This window comes from Catharus ustulatus, chromosome 1 (assembly GCF_009819885.2).
Source record: "Catharus ustulatus isolate bCatUst1 chromosome 1, bCatUst1.pri.v2, whole genome shotgun sequence".
Classification (NCBI taxonomy): domain Eukaryota; kingdom Metazoa; phylum Chordata; class Aves; order Passeriformes; family Turdidae; genus Catharus; species Catharus ustulatus.
Window position 1 is genome coordinate 140,477,472 of NC_046221.1, and position 18,477 is coordinate 140,495,948.

Sequence of the window (18,477 nt, forward strand, 5' to 3'; positions counted from 1 at the left end):
AGAAGTGCCAGGCTATTTCATTCCATCAGTCTTCCATTGGGTAAACAATCCTGGAATGATTACCTCTTCCATCTGACAGACTTGGAGGGATAGAGGCTTATTTTTGTTCCAAGCCATGAAGGATTTAAATTGAAATGAGACTGGAAGGCAATAAATTCCAAGGAGCAAGGAGATGACTAACTACAAGAGTGTATCTAGCAGACATGCATTCTTAGTCTCTTTCAGTGTAAGAACTTTGCACTCTCATCACTCTCTGGTCATTCACTCCTTTGGCATCATATGAAATCCACACTTATAAAGCAGTGTTGTACGATATACTGATATCAGAATGATCACAAACACTCATCTTGGATCTTGGTACTCAATGGAGAGCGGTTACATTATCAACAAAGTGCTCAGAGAGACAAGGGCACTTTAGAAGTCAACACCTACCTGCTCACCCTTCTACAGAACACAGTAGGGGTCGTGGAAGGATTTTAAACAAACATTTTTTAGAGACATCATGAAGCTGCTGCACACATCCAAAAGCAGGGGGACATAAAATTTCTAGAAACATAACCATTTCAGGAACACAGGCTGCTCATCAGCAAATCTGAGCCCCTTCCTTTCCTATCTCCAAATTCCACCTCCTGAACACTTAAGTGAAAATTTTTCTTTTTGTGGAAAACAAAGAATTATATAAATCATTTCAAAAGGTGACAAACATTTTGACAGAAGCTCCTGGCTACCATACCTTATTAATTTTATTTCAAAGAATACAAATGTTCAAACCTTCAGATGCTCTTGTAGGTAAAAGGACAAAAATATTCCTCTTACTCCTTCAAATCTGAATCATTACAATAAAGCAAGAGTTTCGGCCTCAGAAATCAACTAGTTTAGTGCAATTGGCTTCATCTTGTGCTCAAAAAATATCCACCAAATTATCAATGTGTATTTCTCAAAGACGCCCAAGTATTCACATGCTCCATGCCCACGTATTTTATTGGATGACATCACCTTGAGAGAAGCTGAGTGTTGCTCCACTGACACCACACTTTTTAACATCAAGTTCCTAAAACTCAAAGACATTTCAAAGCCTTTCCAATTTTCTGAAATACCAAGGTTCTGAAATACCATGTTCCCAGTTACACTGGAATAGTATGTTCTCTTCAAGATGCTCATGCCACTGAAGCCAATAATTCATCAAAGATGTGACTTTTCAGATGATCAGACAGTAAAAAGAAGACCATGGAAGACCAGATTAACGTATACCTAGGTGGACTATAAAAGGGTAAAACTTCTTAACTCATGAAGTCCTAAGAGCTCAAACCCATCTAATCATGCTCTTGCTGCCTGAACCTCTGTACACACACATTCAAAAAGTACTTATACATATAACAGTCAAGATTATTCCAAATTCAAATCCTCTTTGTGCTTAATTCAGCTCACAACAATGTCAATTAGAAACATTACTGTTCCAGAAGGAACAACATTACTCTGGAGTCTGTAGGAGAAAACTGCCAAGGGTAACTCTTCTGCAGACTAAGGCGCCTCTGGTTTTCCTTCATACGATCATGCAACTGATTCAAATTGCAAACAGAACATACAAAAAGGCTTAAACTTGTTTATTGCCTTGTAATAAACTGCATTTCTGACTTTAACCTGGACACCACCAGGCAAAAAGTAGTTATGATTTTGTCTGCTGGATTCTACCAAACCTCTAAAGATAAAGTATTACAACACAGTAAAAGGAAAAACTTAAATTGACAGTACATATCACTGGAAAAGGACAGCATGCTTTATGAAGGAAAACAAGCATTTTTGCCATAAATGACTGATCTAGAATAGACTCAGCACGAGTAATTCTGTTCAGAAGACATGCTTACTGATTTTAGCACTCCAGTGAATATATAAACATAAAAATTCAAGCTCTTTTATATGTATTATAGTAGTTCTTGATGCAATGCACAGACATCTTTGCAACTGTATACAGAAACAGTAGACCAGTCCCTGTAGCAAAAATCTTTGGATCTAAAAGAAGGACAGATAAGGACAAGAGGGACTTTCCCAAAGATGGTATCAGAGGAAAACAATGGTTTCAGTAACTTCAGCTAGATCTCAAAATCTTATTTACAGAAATTGAACTGTTACAACGAACTAAGTTGCTCCCTTCTGCAGAAATGACCTAAACTTGATAATGAAAATTCATTGTGAGCCTGTTCCTTTCAAAGATACTGCTGAAGGCAAATCATACCCTGCCACACAAGTAAATCCATTAAGGATGCAAGTAAAATAACTCCTCCTAACTTCACCTGCCTTTTGTTGGACAGTTATTGATCCTCTTCTGGTAACATTTTTTAAAATCTTCTATGAATCAACTAGAAATCAATCCAATCTTTTCCTTTTGAGGAAAATCTTACTCGTTTTCTCATTGTTGTTATTTTTTAAAAACATCAAGAGGACCTAATCCCTCCTAACATCACACAACAGTGCCAAAAGAGAAAAGCGAGTATTTTCCTCCACATGGCTCTTGAGACAGAGCAAGTGTTTATTACAGGAAAAAATGAAAACATTACAAGGAATAAACAAAGGGATTTTCTGAAGTAATAAAAAACTTTATAATCATATTATTAAAGTGCGTAATTTCTAACAAAAATATTTCTATTCTTTGGTTGTCAGAACACGAGATTCACCCAAATATTCTATGTGCATGTAAAAGTCAGTCACAACAGGTAGAACCCTGCACAATCTCATTGGACATGTGGGACTTATTGCTCAAGACAACAAAATAATATTTTGGATAAAAACACATCTGCTTTTCTTAATATGGTGGTTCAACTTAAAACACCAGAATTTTTTAAGATTTATCACATTTTACTCATACCTGCTCTATTATTATTGTTATGTTATGGACAACTATAAACACAGCTAAAGTCATACTCACCAGAAACATTCTCAAGCATCCCCAAAAGCGTGATTTTTTTAAAAGTTAGCTTATCTAAAAGAAAAACCTTTCTCCTCCCTCCCCCAAAACAGTGTATTTTAGGTTTTAGACACACCTTGCCAACAGGAACATTCTTAACATCTTCCACAAACACAACTTCCCTCAGAGACCACTGTTCTTCATTCACTTTCTCCTCCTCTTTCGGGGCAGGAGTGGATCGTCGTCGCTCTGAGACAAAAAAGTTATTACCAAATAGAAAGACTTGATGTACTCAATCAAAGCACCAAAATGCAATGTTCAGTAAACACCAAACCTTTCCCCCGAAAAGATTATCAGCAGTCAAAGTAGAAATTAAGAAGAGGTTAACAAGAATACAACTTGAAGAGTCAGAGCTACCTAACAAGTATATCATGTCACTTTCATGTTTTTCTGTGGATTTGGAACTAATACAGCCTACATGATAAGCAAAGCAATTTTTAAAGATATATAAGAAAAGTAATTAGAACACGATATTTTTTAAAATTTTAAATAATACAGTAACCAGAATACAAAAAATTAAAATACAAGGAACAAGCCTTGTTTTGGCAGGACTCACATATTCATGCTGTAAGTAAAATGGCTGACACTGTGAGACCATTCAGTCACCTGGTAGTGCTTTATATCAGCCTCACAGAAAGTATGCTTGCTTACCACATATGGATTACAGTAATTTCACGAATACAAGCCGCAGCAATTTGACAAAAATTTTGGTGGAAACCCGGAAGTGCGGCTAATAGTCGGGTGCGGCTAATATGTGAATAATTTTCTGACATTTACAACCCCAGACGTGCCAGCCAGAGTGCCGAGCCAAGCACTGGCCAGTAAAAGCCGGCATTTCGCAATTGTTACAGTGTTACCGTGTTGCCCTGGTTCCCTGCAGGCAGCACGGGGGGCGGGGAGAGAGGCGGGAGAGCTCTCTTCTTCCCTCCTCTGCCGCAGCCCAGGGGAGGAGGGGGGCCGCGCCGCCATTGCCGCAGCCCGGGGAGCCGACGGGGGGGGGGGCGCCGCCATTGCCGCGGCTCGGGGAGGACGCGGGGGGGCCGCGCCGCCATTGCCGCGGCCCGGGGAGGACGCGGGGGGCCGCGCCGCCATTGCCGCGGCTCGGGGAGCCGACGGGGGGGAAGCGCCGCCATTGCCGCGGCCCGGGGAGCCGACGGGGGGGAAGCGCCGCCATTGCCGCGGCTCGGGGAGGACGCGGGGGGGCCGCGCCGCCATTGCCGCGGCCCGGGGAGTCGACGGGGGGGGGCGCCGCCATTGCCGCGGCTCCGGGAGCCGACGGGAGCCCTGCGCAGCCATTGCCGCGGCCTGGGGAGGGGGGGGGAAGTGCGCACCGCCATTGCCGCGTCTTGGGGAGCTGGCGGGAGCCCTGCGCCGCCATTGCCGCGGCCCGGGGAGGAGGCGGGGTGCTTTGTCCGCGCCCGCCGCCGGCGCCACGGGCGCGGGAAAGCTCCGTCCCCGCCCGCCGCTGCTGCCGTAGGAGCGGGGGAAGCTCCGTCCCTGCCTGCCACCGCGGGGCAGCGCCGACCCGGGGTGACCGAGCCCAGGGGCAGCGGCGGCCGGCCCCGAGCGGCAGCACCGGGCTGGGCCACCTGGCCCCGTCAGCGGCCCCTAGCGGGCCGAGCCTGCACAGCCTTAGCTCAGCCAGTAAACCCCGCCCTCCCGCGGTTCTGTTACTAATTGCATGCGGGTCCTCGCTGTGAACGACAGAGCGGCTTATATTCGTGTGCGGCTTATCTATGGACAAAAACCGAAATATTTGCCAACACCCAGAGATGCGGCTTATACTCAGTGCGGCTTGTATTCGTGAATTTACTGTACTTGGTAAACTTCTAGAAGAACAGCAAATGAGGCAGAAAATAGCTATTTGGGCTAATGGCAACTGCAATACAGTTAAATTTGATGCAGACTATCTGAACAGCAACTGCAGTACACTCATAATCACATCTAAATACATAACATGGCTAAATTAACACTGACAAGAACCTTTAATCTTCCAAGTTGAGCATACAGTGCAACTAATACCAACATATTTAAAGTAACAAGCAGAGAACTTCTAACCTAATTGCACAATTAGTTTCAAACACTAGTTCAAAAGCCCAAGCTGAGTTGTAGTCAGTGGAAAATTACAGTTGAATGAACTGCAAAAGAAATCAATAGTAAAAGACTTCTAGTAAAATTAGTGAGTACTGCAGATCTGAGCAGATGAAATTCTCAGTCCCTGCACGAGGCCATTTGAGTCATTAGGTCAATGCTTCTTAAAACTGCAGTTTGTGAGCAATTAGAAAAAAAAAGCTGTAGAGAAGATTTCTTCAAATTATGGCATTATGGCATATTATAAATTAATGTGCTTAAATTGAGAGAAAAAAATGCTTAACAAGTCCAGTTGCACAAACCTGAACATAGCCTTTCAGGTTTTTAAGCACAAATGTAAAATGTACAATGAAATTTTCCTGACTGCTTTTGTATGTTAGCAAAGAATGTCTAATTTTAGACATTTTCCGTAATAGATACAAACTACTGCTTTCTGCATTGACTTTCAACTACAAGGCAAGTTGTTTAACAGCAGCTTAATCTTTAAAGAAGTTTTCCAAAACAAGTTCAACTTCTGGGCTGCAAAGAAACTCATTATCACATTGCAATTAAAAATAAATTCATCTTCAGACTTTCCTCTTGATCACCTCCTGAAAGATACTTTTGATTCTGAGAACTGTTATGCTTATGCAGATACACCTTATATCACAGAGGAGTCACTGCTTAAACATTTATTTAACAGTGACAATTCACAGATTATTCAATGTCTATTACAAAAGCCTTTATCTATACTGAGTACAGACTGAAAGACCAAAGGATTCTAAAATCAGTAATTAGTTCAGATTCACCATAGAACTGCTTTTTAGTGAAACTTCTAAACGACACAATTATTTAAGTTTACTCTAAGCTACACATTACTTACTATATGGCATTGATGCACTGCTTGCTATTGAAGATGCATCACTACAGGTGGAAGCTGGGGATGGTGGAGGACCCATCTCAGTTTTCACTGGCTCCTGTTTGCTTTCAGGTCTAGAATAAAAGTTAGTACTTAGAATGGAGAAAGAAAGAAGTGAAATCTTTTCTGTGATGGTAGATAAAGTGCCATTGTATCCCAGAATTGTTGTTTTAGTAATATTTTAAAGAAGTAACTCCACACTCGCAAACGATCATCCTAACTGACAAGGCCATAAATCTTGGAGGTTGGGGATGGTGCAATGCTGCTTAATCAGGGATTAGCTTTTTAACATTAAAACTTTTAACATTAAACTGAGCATAGACACACTACTACAGAAAACAACATGATGAGCTTCATTTGAGGAAAGAATTATTAGCTTTATACAGTAACCTGAAACTCTGGAACTACAAAACATATTCAAGCTTTACTTGAAATTGTTTAAACCTGTTCTAAGAAACATTTAAATGGCAACTGTCAACCTAATTTTTTTTTCCCAACTATGAAACAGATCTGTTTAATCTCCTGAAGAGCCATGAAACAGCTGGTTCCATTTTTAGTTGTTAAAATATAAGATCTTGGAAACTTTATGAAACACTGTAAGCAAACCTTTGTTTAATAAATACTCTTCCTGCATTTCACATGTACATAGTGCTTTCACACAAGTCAGATACCCTTCCTGCAGTGAGCATTTCTGCACACCTAGCCAAGTTTGCAAGAAACCTAGTACCTTATAAAGACAGCAAAACTCAAAATTATAAAAATCTGATGTTCCTTTTCCCTTATTCCTCCCCAGTTCAAGAGAGTATCACATAAACTGTGTGTACATGCACAGGTTCTCCACACTTACTTTGCCTCAGTAGTTTTGCTGGCTTTCTCCATGTTTTTCAAGCTCTCGGGGGACCGCAGCTGAAATCGACAGCTGTCATTCATGTTCCAAACAGATTCCATTAGCACACCAACTTTAGGAATTCCAGCACTGATTGAAAAAGCAACTGCTCCAGCATGATAGAGGGGGTTATTTCTTAAACACACCTACAGACAAAAATATTTATTTCTATGAGAACAATGAATTCTACTGAGGGAAATCATACGTACATTATTTTCTTGGTGGTACATGCAGTAGTCAAAATAGAAAACTTATGGAATCAGGTGAAGAGAAAAATCAGCATTATGCACAGAAAAGAAGCTGTTATGCAATTCATAGCTGAAAGCAACAGCTTTAGCAGTGAAACTGCTTAACATATAATATTTAGATGCTCAACCACAAAAGGAAGAATTAATCAAATAACAGAGACTCATCTATGAGTGTCAATTAGAAATGTGCTTCCTGGGAAAGAGCTGCTTTGTCTCATATTAGTTCCAGTACTAATCAAAAAAAAATCCTCTGTACCAGTTATTAGCCTTTTTGGTAAAGGCTTCAAACCAAAGGTCTATCACACTGCATAAATACATCAAGCCCAGACATTAATACTGCAGGCATTTAAATGCCTAATCGTTTACAAAGCTATTTGCTCTATCTGGAATTGTATTTCTATACTTACTTTCTCCCAAAAAATCAGGAGGTAAGTTAAAATAGAAGTACTTTGCATGAGTACAGCTTGTTCTTCTGTGCAGCAATAGTTACACTTGTAGAACAGTAACAATACCTACAGGATACAGCCATTTACAGACATATAATTCAAACATACTGTTTTAATTTCACATTATTGCTATCACTTTTGTGCATAACTTTTTGTGCTGATTAATTTTGTCGTGTTTTTTTAAGAGCAAGCTGCAAGCTCATCATATAGCATGGTAAAAGTGCCACTGGTGACAGCTGTACTTGCCTGGGTTCCAACAGTTATGTTTGGCATAGAGGAGATACCAGCACTAGACTTCGGTTTTTTATTTTTTGCTCTGGCCTTTTCTAGCATTTTCTTCCTTTGGCTGAAAGGAACTACACCCCTGTGGAAAAATGCATGTTATTTTACAAAGGCTGTGAAAGAAAAGCATTGCTCAGAACTTTGAACAGTTTCTTCCTTTTGCTTAATGTAATTATGAGCAAACATTCAAGCGTGTGTGCCACCTTCTCCAGAATCTCAAAGAACTGCAGAAATGTCATCTTTTTCCATATGTACCCCCACTTCGTAAATTCATCTCAATCACCCCAATTTATATAAAGGAGGAGGAAGAGGCAGAGCACACGACTCATTTCCCTGCCAGTGGCTTTCCTTCCAGTCTGAAGTGCTGCAAAACCTCTGTCACAAGTGGCTGTAGTCCAGTCACAGCTTTCAAAATGCAGCCTCTCGGTACTTGAGGATATCTTTCCCACTACTAAAGATAATTTCCAGAATTTGCAAACTCTGGGGAATGTGATTTTTGTTTCTAAATTCTAAAAGCCTCACTTTTTCTCTGGATATATGGCTGAAGGAGTCTGGGACTCTTACAACAGACTTCCACTGCAAGATGGGGGAAAAAAAAAAAAAACAACAAAGCTTCTTTTGTGACTGGATCCACTTGATTTAGTTGAAAATCATGCCTGCATACACAATTAAGCATGCTTATTATTTTGATACTTCATGTTTTAGTCACTGGCTTATACAGTTAGAAGCTTTGATTCAAAAAGCTCCTTCATGTTAAGTAAAATGTAAAAAGCATCAGTCCTGTGAAACACTGGAAATTGAAATCCTGTCTCATGTCCTGTAGATCACTGTAACTAAGGGTATCAATAATAACAGAAGCTTGTCTGCATCAGTCTGGTAACATAAAATCACCACAGTTGACATTTAAACAGAAGAAGACACGTTACATCATAAATTGCTTCCAAAGACTACCTGTAAATACTAATAAGTATTTTTGTATTTTGCACAGATTAATCCAGTAAATATAGGATGGTCTAACAGCAAGTATCTCCAATGCCATGGCTTAGCAGTTTCAACATAAAGAGTAATAAAAGTGTGCCATGTTAGCCATGATATAATGAAAAGAGCCAAGAACCAAAAGCATACAAGTCTAGCTAGAAGTCTACTTAAACATTTTTCAGAGTTAATAGAATTTAATGAGAAAGCTGTTTCATACAATCAATTTTCAATGCCCTGACTTCCAGCTCATCATCAAGTATTTAACTCATCCATGCCTCAAAGCCACTTGAACTTTAGGCATGATACATAATGCAATGACTCCTGACACACTGAAAAATAATGCATGTTGACAATGCATTAGTATTACACAATCAATTCACTTAAATTAGAAACTCATTTCAGAGCCCTTTTGGAAGTATTGTTTTTGAGGGTTTGTTTTTGCTTTGTTTTGTTTGGGTTTTTTCAGCGTAGGTTTCTTAATCATGAAGCTGTCAGTTAAATTATTTTAATTAGTATTTCATATTTTATGTTTGAAGGGGTTGTATTTCAACAACAAACTCCAGAGGGAGCATTTGATGTTATTTCCCCCTTCTTTAAAATTTAGACCAGAAACTAACAGACCAAATCTGGTAACAGAGCCAGACAGAGGAACATCAACCTCATATGTGGGTAAGTTTGTTCCACATTTATAATCTGAAAAAGACCCAAAAGGCATAGAGAAGATTATTCTCTGATCCTGTGTAGCACTGTTACATCTGAATGGTAAAGCATTTACACACATCTCCTAAAAGAATGACCTTATTCTGTTAAAGATGTTGTAATTGGATCCAAAAGATTTAGGTATTTTAAAAAAGGCTAAATGTATTTTATAAAGAGAATCTAAAATCAAGTGCAAATTTACCAAACTCAGAACAATGGTGGCTCAGTAGTTTTGCAACACTTCTCAGAGCCAGAGACATGAAAGCATCCAGAGCATCCACACTGTTGTACACAAACATAGCGTTTACTTACCACCAATACAAGTTGTTCTCTAGTTGAGCACACGTGTAAAGAGCACAACAATGTAAAGAAACAATCCGTTCTCCCTGAAGCTCCGAGTATGTCTGCGCAGTGTGTTCTAATTTAGAGGCTACAGAACTTAAAGTTTCATCTACCCATGTAGCAACCTAAGGGAGAAGGAAAGAAAAGAACAGAGAAGGTAGAGAAAAAAAAAAGAAAAGTTGCACATCAGTTGCATCTTTAATGTAATACTTACTGGTTTTGTAAGGGGAGAAAAAATGCACCACAAACCAAAGGAACAATTATACCCTTTAGAAATTTATCCCCTACCATCTTTTCCTTCCCCAAAAGAGAGCTTTTCAGAATCGTTTTACCCTCTATTTCCAGCTCTCAACCTTAAAAAAAAAGTTGGTAAAAAAAATAGAGAAACCTCTCCAAGTATATGGACATGCTGGTGTCTTTACCAAATCAGTTTCCAGCTCACTCTAACTGGGCTGAAAAGTGCATTTAGCTAATTTACTTTACATCACTGGAAGCTTCAATGTCCTTAGCTTTTCTACTAAATCTCTACAGAATGTTAACAAGCTTCTCTATTCTCAAACCAGAGTAGTTTCTACTGAAACAGTAAAAAGTGGAGTGCTTCAGATAATCAGGTAAACTAGGTATCTTTCTACTGCTTATGCTCTAAATCTGATGGATATCTTTTCGCATTTCTACAAAACATCAAATGGGGAGAAAGGAAAGAGCATATGAATTAAGTACTTTCTGGTGCAGATGAAGCTGAAGAAACAACTTCTCTATAATACACTGCAAGCAATTGAAAAAAACCCAGCTTTGTCCAATTCAGCAACCAGCAAACATTTCATACCTTGTTATTTTCCGTGGCAACAGTTGCTCTAATACTATTTGCAGAAAGGAGCACAATCTTTTCATTGGCTAACCCCAAGAACATGGCTCGTGGATGATGTAGCGAAGGATTCTTTAGAAACAAGAAAGTATTTTAGATATTCAAAGCATATAAATAATTCTGAAGGGGAATATTTAAAGCTATACAGTACCTGTGCATTTCTGTAAGGCTCTGATTCACTCCATTTCCACTGATAGAGTTCTCCTTTACAGCTAACAGCCACAAGCTCAGAATATAGAGCTCCTATAGAAATAAACTTTGTTCCATCCTACAAACACAAAAATACAAAGTCTAAGATAATGATATTATAAATGCACCTATAAAAGCATATAAATGCAAAACAAAAAACAAAAAAGAGAACTTGGAATTGGTTTTTTTTCAGAGAACCCATGAATGTTGAACCTGAAAATAAGAAAATATCCAAACTGTCTCAATATCAGCATGCCCCCCCACAAAACACAATTGTTTCTAATGAAGTGAGAGAAGAAGGAAAGATATTATTTCCCTGAACTTTAGCAATAGCATATACATGGCAGATAACTTGGACAGTTTATTAAGAGCTTACAAAGTGCTTTAAGAATAAAACACTGCTCATGCAATTAGAGATGAGAAGATCTCTTGACTTGTGACATTGAAAAAAAGTTTCTGCTTGAAATTCTGCTAAGTATAGTCAGGAAGGGATCTTCCAAGCTACACAAGAAATTAATTATCAAATTCACTGTTTCATCAGTTAAACAATTCTTATCTTTCACTTCTGAAAGTAAGTAACTGCAAACAACATCAAGTTTTTAAAAAATCAGTATGCTACATCTCAACTGTGCACCACTATAATCTGACATGCTGGAGAAGTCTCCAATTATTGGTTATTCCTCTTGCCCTTTTCTCCTTTTTAACATTTCATCAAAACTCATCTGGTATCTTTCTACTACTTACATAGCATCACTTCGTTCATTTGCTTCACCCTGTACCTACACCAATCTCACAGGTCTGATTTCCTCCCCCTTAGTTAGGGGGAGGTATCAATGCTGCCGCAACTATGCAATGTTACAACCTCACTATTGCAAATTCCTGTTCCTCCTTGTATTGAAATGGATCTCAAACTACAGAGAATTTGAGTGATTTCACGAAACATTAAATTCTGTTTACTGAGAAACATTTGTAATGTTTCACTGCTCCTCAGCAAGTGCAGCTATAGGACAAACATGTTTTTTCTGAAGTTCCTTACTACTAATAATTCAATTTTTCTTCCACTTACAGCTTCACAAAAAATGAAGTTCCCCCCCCAACTTAAAACTAGTACAAAATCAAATGCTGTCTTTTACAGTTACAGATCTGAGAGAGAGGGACATAGTATCTAATCTTCTCTGCAGTGGTTGTCTCCCAGATGAGTAACTAACTCTCAGATTACAATACACCACATTTAAGTACTTCATCCATCTCAGGGAAAACTGAATTCAGTCAGCCATTAAGAAGTCCCACTGTCCAGTACATTTATCTATCCTTTAAATTAGGACACTTTTCGCCGCAGAAGTTTAGAAGTGGAAACATTTTTAGTTTCATAAGTCTGGATTTACACTATTCTTTAACTGTGTTCATGCCCAGAAATGTGCATTCCAAAAGGTATGAGTGTGTCCTTGAGTGACACAGAATTCATTCAGTACAGCTCTTACCAAACGCTCACCACTTGGGAAAGTGAAAAGCAGGAGGAGGAAAGGACAGAAGCAATCACAAGCAGTTCTCTTTTATACCCTGATAAGAGTCTCCAGAATTAATTAAATCATTAGAGAACTATTTTGTTCTGGAGGGCATCTACCCACACAGCAGTAACACAAATACTAATCCACGTCATGATTATTAATACATGCCATGGCATAAACATTGCACATTCTGAGAAAGAACTGTCATCAGAACCTACTGTAGTCTAATGAGATGCATCTCCACTTCATTAGCATAGATGAATCTTCAGAAGTTAGCTGGCCTAATGCCTCAGAGTTAAGTATGGAAAGCAATTAATTTTTGCTCCAAGACACTCTCATTTTGAATTTTCATCTTGCTAACATATCTTTTAAAAACAAACAGCTTTGTACCAAAAGCTGAATATTAGAGAGACTTGCCAATCAAAGTTTTTCTCTCCCTTCCATTAGCAGTTGTGACCTAAGGGCTTCAGGATCAACACTACATTCAGTTCCAGAGGGCCATTCAACCAACTGCCCAAAGACACATGAACAACACAACAGCTCTGTTTCTGTAAACCTGAGACTCGTGTTCAACTATAGATTCTGATTTCAGACCGGACAAGTTAACGCACTTGCAGATGATGCAGACTACTGACAAATATTAGTATCCCAATAGCTAAGCAGAACATACCTACTTGAAAAAACTAAAGGCTTGGTTTGCACCTAAATTACAGTCAAGGAGAGAAAAACCAGCCATGCTTGCCATTACTACACTACAGATACACGTGGCTCTGATACACATGGCACAATGATACAGTGCAAGTGCAGCCTGACAGTATTGCAGTGTAACAAGATTTGAAATATCAGAAAAATGCACCCATTGATTTGGATTCCTGAGCAATTTATTTGGTGGAGAGAACTCAGTACCTGAGCCACATGACTATACACCATCAGTCTCCGACGATGCATTTGGGAACACTATCAGTTTTCCAAAAGTTTCACCCATGTCTCTCAGGTTGGTACTTCACCTTCCACAAACAAAAGTTAACCACTCTCATCACAGCCTTCTACAGAGTTCTGTTCCAAATGCTAAAGGTCAAAATAATGAAAAATGAAGGAAAAATATTTGCGATCATGACTGGTTCTTTTCTAGTGGTTTCTTGTGTGCTTTAACTTGCCCCCTGGCTTACTGTCTTTTCCATTAACCTTTCAAGACCTCCTTCCTATTTTCTAAAATGGAAGAAACATCTGAACTGACCCCTCTGCCAGTCTCCCTCAGGATTTTCACCTTGAAGAATTTCTGTCAGAAAATACTACCAACAAAAATTTATACTGGGTTTGTATCAGGAAAGACACAGAACCACTTCTTATGAATGTTCAGCTGAAGGAAATGATAGAAAGTTTAATTACCTTTGAACAAAAATGGAAGGCCTTTCCAGTAAAGCGCCTCCATTTAACTGTAAGCCCAGAAGCTGGGGTTTATATGAGTGCATATGCAAACAGGTAAGTGGGAAGCAGTTCAGTACATATAAGCTGCACAGGCATAGAGTTAGATACCACAGCAAAACAAACAAAAGAACCCCACACCAGTAAAAATGGCCTTAGTAACGTTACCAAAACACAGATGACGAATCAGTATTCCAAATCAAAACTATATTTATTCCTTGGCGATAAATTCCTGAAAGGTTTCTCTACCCAAGTTACATTTTCTCATTCTAAGCTAGCAGGACAAAAGCTGCCAACTCTCACTGACAGAGAAGTTCAATGTTACTTGATGAAGAAAAACAAAACAAAAAAACAACAACCACAACAAACCCAAAACAAACAAAGAAAAACACTTTAGACATGAAAGACCTGGTAGAGAGCAACTACTAGACAAACATTCTTTTCAGGTCTCCTAATTTCTAAGTTTGAATGCCTAGAAGAAGACAATAGCATCTAAAGTTATGCGGCTGTTAGCAAAAATAAGCCTCTATATTCACCCCTGTTTTCAAGCTTTCTATCTAGAATTAGTCTGAAATGAACACAGACACAGAAAAACAAAGTGTGATACATCAAAAAAGCAACTTCACAGATCCCATGGACAGACAGAAATGGGGGCATTAGACCAAATCAATAAAATTTGGTCTACTAAATATACATGATCACTTCCATTCTTAGGAAACTTAATGATTTGGTTGGTTGGTTTGAGTTTTATTTGGGTTTTTAAAAACTCATCTCCCCAAACATCTAGGTAATCCATACAGACAATGACCACAGATACTCAATTACCAACATACAGCCGGTGTTTCTACTACTTTCATCTCCTGCAGTAATTACTTCTTGCCTTGAAAATGGAATTAAGGTTACAAAGAAAAGCAGCTAATCAAAGCCAAAAGGATTTTGAAGGAGCAACCAGAGTTACTGATCAATTCAAAACACAACTGCAAACAAATGCAAATTTTTACTACTGTAATTTAAAAGCCCAATCCACTTAAACTGAAAGTATCTCTAGGAATAATGATGCTTATCAAAAAATGTTTCCTTGATGAAACATAGTTCAGATTGTTTTGTTGGTTTCCTACTGCCAATCAAATGATTTGAGCACCCAGGTAAATAAAAGAAAGAAAAAGAAAAACCCCAAGCCTTATGATTTACAGCAGTATCTTGAAAATGAAAAAGAAAATTAAAACATTAGTAACAGAGCTGTAAGAGTATCATTAATTATGTGCAATTTAATTAAGTGCATAATAAGGATTATGCTTTATTATCTCACAAAACTAAGATGTGATAGTCAAAAAGGCAACTCACAGTATTTATTCAGAAAAAAAACCAAACAGATCTACTGCACAGCATACAAATAATAAGATTTTAAATACTCCATACCTTATCTGGCCACCACTGCAAGTCTTCTCCTAAAGACACAGGACTTTGAACAGGTGTATTCTTCTTGTCCAGGTTTGGTTCCCCTTCCTTACTTGTTGAGCCTCTTTCATTATCAAATGAGGCTCCATCAAGCCACCTTCGTTCACGCAAACGTAAAACGGACTCACGTTCACGCAACAGCTCAGAGTCTCTCTCTAAGGGAAGAAGGAGAACTGGTATGCAATTGGGTCACACCAGTGGGATAAAAGTAAGCCACTCTCTAGTAAAGACCCTTCAGGATGCAACTAACAGCAGTTAATCTACTCACACAGATTAAAAATATAGTCCTGACATGCAACATTCAATATATTAACTCTTTCAAGAACATGTACTTTAGAATTATTAAACATAAAATAAGCTAGAAATAAAGGCTTACAGTTTTGTGCACTAGGAAAAAATGCTAGAGAAATTTCACTTACATCATAAGAGGCCAAATACATTTAACATTTCTATTTAAAGTTTTCTTGTACAATAGTACTAGTACTAGTTTTTTAGTTTTATCAATGTAGTTAAAACAATAAAAGAATCTTAAGTCTATACAGTCTGTCAGACAACTTTATGCAAACCAAAAAAAGAGTATTTATTAGAGAGTTTCATAGCAACTTTCCCAGAAAAACAGTAATTTGAAAAGGTTAAAGAAAGCAAGCATTAAAAATAACTCTCATACATGTTAGATAATCCAGCCCCCTTCATTTAAAGCAATATTCTGTAGGACTGGATTTAATAAATTAATGTGTATCTGCTTTGAGTAGATCAAATGAAAACTTTTCAAGAGTTAGACATGTTTTTAAAAGGATCCTCACAGGAAAATGTCCTTTACCAAAATGCTTCCCCTCCAACTGGCCTATAACTGTCTAAAGCCAGTACTCTGCAGTCCACTCATGCAGAAAAATTTTTTTAATCAGGTAATCAAACTAACTTTCCACAAGTAAAATATGCATGGAAAATAAGGACTATAAAATCCATGGTAACCTCTTATATAGAATAACCTTAGAAAAGGAAAACAAAGGAGGAATTTAGGAGTTATGTCAGATGCTGAATATTTGTACATGCACATAAATGCATTAACCTACTAAGTACCTCACTTATGCTCACAAAAATGAACTGGAATTACATATATGAGATGACTGCATTATTATATCACAGTTTCAATGGATTATGCCAAGTCTTGGGTCTTTTGCTGTATTAGACAAATGGGAAAGTTTTTACATAAGCCAAACACGACAGCCTGTCTTACAGATGTATTTCATATAATACTGTATTTTCCGGCAAACATCCCACTGACCCCTGAGTAGTAATTCTGTAACAAGAACTTACATGTTCAGCAATTAATATGTTGAAACATGTTGATGCAAGGCAACAAAACTGTACTAAATAAACAATCACACCAGAGGTTGGATTAACAGTTTGGAAATACTCTAGATATTTGTGGTAACAGCCTCAAAAAGATAGGAAATTGCTGCATGGTCTGGTATAAATCTTTCAAGTGTATAATGCGTAAAAGAAAAAATGCCCTAACACTGCTCAAGGAGCTTTTTTTATCACCTGCCAATAGTTCTCCTTATCCAACTATAAAAATTATTCAAAAAAGTAAAATTTAAATATTTTTTTTCTCCCTCCTTATTATCAAAAGGTCCTCATTCCATAAAGGTAACTTCTGTCATGGAACAACTAAGAAAATGTGAAGAATAGTGTACAAAGAGCAGCCCAAAAGAAAGAAAGAAAAAAAAAAAGGAAAGTATTAAGAATGCTGCATGTCATCAATTATTGCTAATTTTTGAGCCAAATTATATATTTGTAATGCAATCTATGTATTAGTAGGTATATACACTACAGTTTAAAATAAACTTAACATGCAATAATATTACAACACTTTGCAACACCAATGATCAACAATTGTATTTAAAATATATGACTACCAACGTTCCTGCAGAACTTACCTGCTAATAGTCAGAATTCATTAATAATTCTGATGAGCAGCAGTCTACTTATCTAGTCTGTATCTGACAACATATCACAGTCTACTTTCACATTAAATCAGCATCTAAACCATCAGTGTGTACTACCACTAGCTTTTTCCACAGTAAACTACTTATTACAAAGAAAAAAGGTGCAAAATTACCTCTGGATGAGCCTAGCCTGGAAAGTGATGAGCGCCGAAAGGATGGATAACCAAAGTAACTAATATCTTCTGAAAACATAGCATCAGCATCAATAATGACACTTGGGTGAGCAGAATGTATGTCAGCATCCAGAAGAGACATAAGATCCTCTATAAGAGGAGACAAGGGTCTTAAGTGAATAATCAGCTACTTAAAACATCAGCTAGAGAGACCATCAACTAAACAAATATCAAAACAAAAAAAATCCTATCTAGTAAATGAATTTCTGCTCTTCAGATTCACCAGTGCAAACTCATGTGCCTCCTATGCAACCACATTTACAATCAAGCTTGGAGAACTAGTGAACAAAACCAGCTTCCCTGCAAGAACTGCTCTGTCACATACCTAACCACATTTCCCAAACAAAACTTTCCCAAAACATATTGTTCTGTATCCCAGAAATCCAATCTTTTGACTGCCACTTGAAAGAACAAAGCACTAAAATAAGATAGAGACATATACACACATGTGCACACACACTCAAGCACGTGCTGCAGAGCTCCCAAGATGACCTAGAATGAAGGGAGGACAGAGCTGAAGGAGAAAGGTGGCCTTCACTCAGCCATGTCTTTGATGCCAAAGACTGCACATTTCTCCATGGAATGTTTATTTCAGAGAATGATGTACTCATTTAATTCACAAGCTAGCAACTTGCGCTCTCAATACAAAGCTTTAAATGTTAGCTACATGAACAACAACAACAGTTACCTGGAAAAGCACAATGTTTTAATACCATGCAGTTTAAAAAAAGGTCCAAACAAACCAAAAGGTTGAACTTAAATACTGTGACTGTCCTAGCTTCTATGTTAGAAAACTTGAGTTTCCCTGAAGTAATGATCATCATTAAAATGCAAAACAATCTCCTTCCATTAACTAAACTGAAGTTTCTATCCACACACAAAAGAGGCTACTGGAAAATCATGTAACTTATTGAAGGCCAGCAATGTGGACCATCAAGACAACTCTAAAGGGCAGTCCTACTTCCCTCCTTTATCCCTGTGGCAGGCACCTCCTTGGGACAAAGGGGGATTTCTAATT

At 38.1% G+C, this 18,477-nt stretch overlaps 1 protein-coding gene across 9 annotated transcripts in view; it reads right to left on the reverse strand.

Annotated features, from left to right (window-relative positions):
• The window catches only part of UBR5 (ubiquitin protein ligase E3 component n-recognin 5), an 88,171-nt gene that overhangs the window by 39,973 nt on the left and 29,721 nt on the right, over positions 1-18,477 (reverse strand). For 7 of the 9 annotated variants that reach the window (XM_033079631.2, XM_033079595.2, XM_033079622.2 and 4 more), the window contains 9 exons: positions 17,400-17,549; positions 15,239-15,450; positions 10,849-10,965; positions 10,659-10,769; positions 9,803-9,957; positions 7,778-7,895; positions 6,799-6,983; positions 5,916-6,025; positions 3,039-3,151 (listed from right to left, as the gene is read on the reverse strand). In XM_033079631.2, the coding sequence (XP_032935522.1) occupies positions 3,039-3,151; positions 5,916-6,025; positions 6,799-6,983; positions 7,778-7,895; positions 9,803-9,957; positions 10,659-10,769; positions 10,849-10,965; positions 15,239-15,450; positions 17,400-17,549 (1,271 nt within the window). The remainder of the gene's footprint in view (positions 1-3,038; positions 3,152-5,915; positions 6,026-6,798; positions 6,984-7,777; positions 7,896-9,802; positions 9,958-10,658; positions 10,770-10,848; positions 10,966-15,238; positions 15,451-17,399; positions 17,550-18,477) is intronic. The other 2 variants (XM_033079613.2, XM_033079586.2) reach the window with 1 other exon arrangement.